This window comes from Nothoprocta perdicaria, unplaced genomic scaffold, assembly GCF_003342845.1.
Source record: "Nothoprocta perdicaria isolate Ctin4 unplaced genomic scaffold, notPer1 scaffold_121, whole genome shotgun sequence".
NCBI classification, from domain to species: domain Eukaryota; kingdom Metazoa; phylum Chordata; class Aves; order Tinamiformes; family Tinamidae; genus Nothoprocta; species Nothoprocta perdicaria.
This window is the reverse complement of record NW_020454328.1, coordinates 1,730,991-1,738,892: the sequence shown is the minus strand read 5'-3', so window position 1 is coordinate 1,738,892 and position 7,902 is coordinate 1,730,991. Positions and strand designations below refer to the sequence as shown.

The window sequence follows — 7,902 nt, the reverse complement described above, 5'->3', positions numbered from 1 at the left end:
CTGGATTTCATCCTGGATCCGGAGCCGGCATCAGCGTTACCCTGAACTGGATTTCACGCTGTTGTCGGCGCCCCCCCGCGGCAGCAGCAGGACCCGGACTCGGAGCAGGGGCAGGACCCGGAGCGGATCCCGGAGTGGAGTACGGAGTGGGGGGTGGGGACAAGAGTGAATCTAGGAGCAGATCCCAGAGCAGATCAGGGGGCAGAAGAATTTGATTCTTTTATTTTAGAATTCTGTGCTAACAATGACCTCCCACTGTTCGGTGCTACTGAACTACATATTTTACAAAATAGCAAGTTCTAACTCTGCTTGTTTACTACCGACCCCCCCAAAAAAGAAAACACTGTCACAGACTTAAGATGGATATCAAAATAGTAACATAGAAATTATTATGAAGTATGGCACCACAGGAAATCTAAGAAAGTCCAAGTCTAGTTCTTACCACTTCCTGATGCTCAGTATGGCAAAACATCATTTCTGTCAGACAAGATTAAAAAAGAGCATTTGTTCTCTTTCAGGCCAGTCAGAAATCTGCAAATCACTTTAATTCAGTACCTGAAAAGAATGATGTTTATACAGAGTCTTAACTTGAAATAAATTACATAATATTGTAAATTTCAAATCTAAAAAAAAATGACAGAGAAGCATGTGAGCAAGGAAGGCAAGCATAACAAATGCACAACATCAAAGACCTTTGCTATCCATTAGTACAGCTCCTGAGATRCACATGTGTGTGTAATTCTTCATGTAATGACTGAAAACTATCAAGTGCTTTACTTTMYTTACTTACCAGGAATCTCCAAGCTACTATTTTGTGAGTTGAAGTATCAAACGTTCTAAGATCTAAGCTACTCACCACATGTTCCCTTCAAACCGAGTTAAAATTCAACTGCGTTTAGGGCATGAGCCATCTGCTGCGATGGTGATCTGGGCCTGATTTTTGGACAAGTTCTTTCTGTGTCCTTGTGTACTGTACATCACATATAATCAAGACAGAAGCAGCTTTAGCTGTTTTTAAACTGCTTTGTTTGCCTAACTTCTGAACATTTCACTCGGCAACCAAGGATCTGGTCCTTGCTTCACCAGAAAGCATCTACATATACTTAAAATTGCATCTGTACAGAACATTTATAGAAAACCAGATTCTTGAAAAGTAGTAAAGCTAAATTATTACGTTAGTAGAAGAGAACTCTTCAGGTCAGCAGTGTTGAATGTAGTTTATCAGCACCAACTCCCGTTCCACTCTTCAGAGAGGTGATCTTAGTTCATTTTTCAAAGTTTGACAGGCAAATGATCTTCCAGTTTCATCTCTGTAGTGCACATAGTTGGAGGCTTCTTTGGGAACTCAAGATGTGCAGTAGACAAAGACTCAGCATTGATCTTTAAAGCTTTCACCTGTACCACTTCATCACAAGCCTTGCTGTTGCAGATGGGACTTACTTGTTGAGTTTTCAAGAGATCTCCGGTGCTGTGTGTCTTCTCTACATTGCTGGTACTCATTCTCAAGGCCTTTTTAGGAAGGTCTTCCTTCCCTGAGCTAGTTTTCTGAAGTTTACTGGGAAGCTTGTTTTCTTCTCCTGCAATATCAATGAAGCCAAGTGAGAAATGTTCTGTTGGGCTTTTTTTGTCATTGAATGGACTATTCAGAAGAGGTGACAGACAAAGTTTTTCTCCTTGTTCTTTAACGCTGTAAGGAGGAGTGGGGACTTCAAAGGTATCGTGAAACTGAGAGTAATCAACACGGAAAAAGCCATCTTCCAGGGACATTACTGGGAGGAACCTATGACCCCAAAGAACTTCATCCTCTGTATAGGATGTCCTAGCTTGACAGGTCATTCCTACAAAGAGAGAAATAGGAACACTGGCATTGTAACAYGAGCAGCTAGGCAAGCGTACAGGCCAAAAGATCTAATTTAAGATCAATTTTATAATCATATAATTCTAAATCTTACCTGTAGTCTCAACAATTCCTTCAAGTATGACAACTATTTCAAACTGCTCGCTTCCTAATGATCTTTTTGACAGGCAAAAAAAGGGGCTCCTTGAATCAATTTCATGACAGATGGTTAATGGGGAAACTAAAAACAGCTGGTCAGCTCCAGTTCCAAATCCAACATCCAGTTCACACTGATCTAGCGGCAGAAATTCACCCTCTGGCGTCTGTCGGGACTAGAGGAATAAAGACAGTTCAATGGTCACCACAGGAAAGAAAACAAAAAGAACCAACATGGTCAAAAGCAGAACAGCAGAAGCAATGCAGTCAGATCTGAACATGGCCATTTCAAGGCATTGTAGTGCTGAATATTACAGGCATTGTAATGCTAAATATTTCAAAGCTACTCTATATGATCAATTTTGACATTTCATACCATGCCACTACACCTCATCATAACCTGCAAACTTTATTAGTTACTAAACAGTTCTGTGTGCATATTAACGCTGACAAATTGATCAGTTGCTTCAAAGATTAGTTGAGCTAATCTTTGCTAAGGAAAGCTAAGGAAAACAACAACAACAACAACAACAACAAAATACTCCTTTGCTGTCTGGATTTTTCCATCTTCAATTTCTTGTCTCTGCATCTTTGCTTTATCTCATTACTTAATTGAAGAACTATATCAATTACTACATTTCCTAGTACATACAGGTAGATACATTTCCTAGTACATACATCATGCCTTAGCCTACTGTGCCTGGTCAAACATTTCATCCCCTTCAAGTCTTTACTCCTACTTTTGTAAATCCTGTTGTTCAAAAACATCCTTCTTGACTGGGACATATTGTTGTGCAATATGTGCAATATGTCCCAGCTATAACTGCACTGGGAAACTGCCCATTTCTAGCAAGGAGCTCCAACCAGCTTCTTCTCGTTCTTTGCTTCAAGATTGCTCTTGCCTGCTTGTAGAGCACTCGGTGTAAATCAGAACGTCTCAGGTTTCCAAGAAAGCTTCAGGTGTAACAAACACACTTCATCTTGTAACTCMATTCCCTAAACTCTTCACAATTCACTCCAAAAACGGCTCCAGACTTCCCAGAGATAACTATCCCGTGTTGGTAGTCAGCCTTTGTTCCAAAGAAGAGCTGACACTGTGAGGGCACCAACTGAATCCCTCCCTATCCTGGGGCACACATCACACTTTGAGTAAATGCCATCCACGCATAGACTAACATACTTTGTTTTCAAAGGGAAATCCTCTGGGCTCCTTTGGTCCCGCTGAAACACTCTGTTCACTGCTAAATATGGCTCCTATCTCAAGCACAAAAATGTGATAAGATACATTTCTTTGCATTGTTTCACTGTGACAGAGGTACAAAAAAAAAAATATCCAGCTATCTAATCAGGTGCAGAAGAAGTGGAGCAAGATGAGCTGTCAGCAGCACCAGGCAAGGCACAATTCAGAGCACRAACAGACAGAGATGGCTCGCTGAAGGTAATGCTGAGTTACCATCACCAGGGGACTACAGGATGGCCAAGGAAATCTCTCAACTGGCCTCATGTTTTCCGTGCCAGCCATCTCCATACCAGCATTGTGCAGAAATAGCCTTATTATGAGACAGTGCATCAGGCTGGGTGTTGGTCATCTTCTTTCAAAAACACTTTAAAGTGAATTACTAACATCATAAAAGCACAGCAGTTGCACTGCTCCTATTTCTCTTTGACTTGCACTCCATCTTGGAGGATGRCCAGAATTAAATATTTCAGGGAAAGCTTTCTGCTATTTTTTTAATAGTTAGAGATCAATACAAATCATGGACTACTGGACTTTCGGAATCTTACCAAAATTGTTCCATTATAGTTCAGGACAGTTATCTCCATATACATATCCTCCCCACCCTCTATTTTTTTTGTATCCTTTTTAACTACAGATTTTTCTTGACATATCATTTAAGTTAAGCCTCTGTAAAACAAACAAAAAACCAGCCTTTCATATTTCCTGCTGTCCMGTCACCTAGCTCATCAGACTTGTTTTTGCAGATTACTAAAATGGCCCGTTTCTCTAAGAGGACAATTATCATCCTCTTTTGGAGGCGAGAGGATACAAAGCAGTGATGACGCTCATGTGTGATATTCTGAAATCAAAATCACTGCTGGCATTCGGCTTCTGATGTTCCTCATCAAGAGCACTCCTGTGACAGGCACAGCTGTCTGCCCCTCCACATGCCACACGCATTATCTGCTATAGAGCCTATTCTGGACAGTATATCTGGGCCTGCTGAACTTCACTGTCCCCTAAGGGTTTATTAGTTATTTATTATTCCTTGGTTACGATTTTATTGGATTTCCAGTTCACCCTTGCAGTCCGAATTCTACTTGGACATTGCCAGTGCTTAATAAACGGACACTGCTGATAATTAAAGGGTTTTTCCACAAAAACTTACTGAGGGTCCCTCTGAAAYGCTGGAAGGCCCTTGGCAGCAATGAAGGGAGGAATTAAAATTGCCATGGAGCTACCCAAGGCAAAGAAGGGGTCACAGTTGCCACTGTCCTTGGTAAGCACTAGGAATGACTCAGTTTCACCACAAGACTGCTGTAATTGATGTCTTACTCCCAGCTCCCACCTGCTAAGGGGCACAGAGCAGCAGCCCTCCCTGCGGCAAGCGTGCGCTTCGGTCCTCACCTTGATGAGCTTGCAGCGGATCTGGGCAGACACCATGTGGCTGTTGCGAAGGTTGCCCACGCGGAACATGAGGCAGAGCTTGCCGTCCCGCTGAGACACCACCGCGGCGCGGCTGAACATGAGCGTCTCGGCGCGCTTCTTGGGCTGCGACATCTTGATGAACATGCAGCCGATGAGGAAGGCGTCAACAACGGAGCCAAGAAGCGACTGGAAGAGGAAGAGGACGATGCCCTCAGGGCAGCGTTCCGTTATGTAGCGGTGCCCGTAGCCGATGGTGGCCTCGGTCTCAATGAAGAAGAGGAAGGCAGAGGGAAAGTTGTACACGTTGGCCACGCACGGGCTGTAGGTCTCGTCGTGCTCCTGGTGCAGGTCGCCTCGCAGGTAGGCGATGCCCCACCACATGGAGGCCATGACCAGCCAGGCCACCGTGTAGGTCAGCAGGAAGATGAGCAGGTTCCAGCGCCACTTGAGGTCCACGAGCGTGGTGAAGAGGTCGGAGAGGTAGCGGCTGCTCTCGCCGCCCAGGTTGCCGTGCTGCACGTTGCAGCGCCCGTTCTTGTCCACGAAGCGCTGCCGCTGCCTGCGGGCTCCGCCRCGGGCCGGGCCCACTGCCTGGTACTCATCTCCAAACCTCCTCCGCACGGCGGCTGGGTGCGGAGTGCCCGACATGCTGCAAYGCTCCGCGAGCGGCGCTCCGGCTGGCGGAGATTAAATCATGAAGTGGGCAGCACTGAGTCATCCGCGGGGAGCCAGTGCTGCCGGCAGCGTCAGGGATTTTAAAAGGAACTCGGGAGATAGTTCCGCTCTTCAACGGGGAGATGTGAGCATGCAAATCCTCTGACCGTGTTTAAAATAAGTATTCCAAGCAGGCAAGGTGCAGTCTGTTGGCAGTGGATGGTAATCGCTTCTGTGGCTCATGCATTGCTCCTTATGGCTGGGCTAGCAGAGAGGGGCAGTCCTCTAGAACCTGCAGGGATTTCAGCGCAGCTCCCCTGGTTTTGATGGACAGAAAGAGCTGGGATCAAAACCCACAAATCCTAAATGCACATATATATAACTCTAMGTGAGGCTCAGTGACTTTTTTTGACCACGTTATTACATTTAGTGTTACTTCTCAAAATCATTGGTATTTGAAGTTAATTCACAGTTACATAAGAATATTTCTATTCAGATGAGGCATTTCAAAACCTGTTTTTCAGTAAATCATTACAGAATTATAGCCTGCATTCATTCAGTTATTGACATTTTAAAAATATGTTTGTAGTAACTGGTGACTCTGTTTTGCTTTAGTTCTAGAGTGGGAATTAMAGAAACTATTAGTCTGTCTGAGCTTGAATTTCAGTATTTTCACCATATAMTGAAGCACAACCCATTATTTTTCAGATATTCACACTTTTAGTCTCGACATCACTCCAATAATATGTTCCGAGAAGGCTCTATGCCTCACTGCTATGAAGAACTCTGTGTTATATCTGGGGCCCATTACCCAGACCCAGGTGAACCACAKCTTTCTTCCTTTGTATTTCCTCCCAAATCATGAACTTCATTTTCATGGTAAATACAGAAAGCAAGGATAGATGAACTAATCCACTTGAGATAAATTACGCCCTCCAGGCAGACAAATTTGATCAAAATATTTCCCTCTCAGACAAGTATTATTAGAAAAATATTATTTTTCTGCTAGTTCTTGTCAGGGACAGACTATGGTAGTGCAATTTACAGGAAGTCATCTTCCATATAGCATTATGCTTCTCCCTAGCGTGCAATGCAGCAAAACAGAAAGAACACAGAGCCTGCAACAGCTTTTCATCCTGGTTGGTCCAAACCCATGCAGATATTGCAGCCTGGTAGCTCTCAGCAGGGCTTACTGGTCTGCATGTGGTACCACAGTGGCATATTTGCTGTGTTTTCCACTCTGGAGCCAATCTAAACATTTCTGGTTCCAGTGCTGCTGCCCTGCAAACCAATGCACAGTATATGCCCCGTCTGCAAGCGCTTGTATCCTGGGGATACAAGAAACAACAATTTGATTTATTTTCTTGGAACTGTAGCAGGCTGACAACATATTATTATTTGTTCATGTGATGATTAACCTGTAGCTGGAGAAACCATCTGCTCCTATAGGAGCATTTAGTGACATTTAGTGACACCGCTGCCATCGTAACATAACCACAGGGAGTAAATCCTTAGCCACCTGCAGTCAAGAAAAACTATCGATAAACAAGGATAACAGAATCGACAATTACTTSCCTGACAAACTACCATCTGAAGAAATTATTCACGTATGCATTTTTACAAATGACATGAAAATGCATATAGCAACAAAAGCAGCCTGCCAGTTCTCAGATCTGAAAGAAATCACATAGCACAATTTGTGCCAGGTCTTGCAGGCAAGTGTGGCGTTTTATAGAGCACATAGCGCCAACTAAGCGGCCCTGGGACCRGTGCGTGACGTTGCACTGCAGATCCTGACTCCAAACCCTCCATGGGGAGATTCACCCATGGGATCTTCCCTGCCTGCATGCCAACCGTGCTCGTCACACGCAGGCCTCTCTTAACACTAAACCGAATTATCCAACACACACCAAAAATGAAAAAAGTGCTCAGGTTTTCACATTAATCTTGCTCCCTGCAACAATTTTCTGCCCTCTGAGCCCTTTCCTCTGCTTTAGCTGTTCTGCTCAGCCCACCGGAGCGGTGGTGCAGTCATCAGGCTGGCGAGAGCACCTGGGTGAGCAGGAATCCATCCTCCTCTTCACCCAACTCTTCACGCTGGGGAGGACCACGTGAAGAGCTGAAGGCTCTGCCAACATGAAGCCAGTCAAGCCCSGGCTCTTCCTTGCCCACAGGCGCCAGTTGTTCTGGTACAAAGGGCTGAGCCTGCCAAATCTTGGGCCCGGCAGCTGGGACTAATTGGGCCGGGCGTCCCGGACTCATCCTCAGGGAGCTGCGCGCTGCCCTGCCCTGCCCCGTCCCGTCCCCTCCTCGCGGGACGAGCGACCTACCCAAGCACCGCGGAGCTGCTGCGGGGTGCGAAGCGCCTCGGCGCCGCCACCCACCCGCCATGGCTCCGGAGCCCGGCGCCCCGGGAGGGCTCCCCGGAGCTGCTCGGGCCTCCCCGGGCAGGCGCCGCGGCTCCCGGCCGGCGCTTCGCGGCGCATCCTCGGCTGCGCGCAGCCCTGCGGCCACACGCTCCGCGCCGCCCGGCGGCTGACGGCAGCGGGGAGGGGACGGAGGCGGCGCGTAGAGCGGCTTGGGGCGAGCGCGAGTGCGAGGGCGGCGC

The 7,902-nt window shown here is 46.2% G+C and overlaps 1 protein-coding gene across 1 annotated transcript; it reads right to left on the bottom strand.

Moving 5' to 3' along the window:
* Positions 1-469: 469 nt before the first annotated feature.
* LOC112960275 (G protein-activated inward rectifier potassium channel 1-like) lies at positions 470-7,669 on the bottom strand. The gene is made up of 4 exons (XM_026054496.1): positions 7,625-7,669; positions 4,620-5,611; positions 1,953-2,169; positions 470-1,838 (listed from the first exon to the last, which is right to left on the bottom strand). The coding sequence occupies exons 2-4, from the start codon at positions 5,286-5,288 to the stop codon at positions 1,273-1,275; spliced, it is 1,452 nt and encodes a 483-aa protein (XP_025910281.1). The 5' UTR covers positions 5,289-5,611; positions 7,625-7,669; the 3' UTR covers positions 470-1,272.
* Positions 7,670-7,902: the final 233 nt, after the last annotated feature.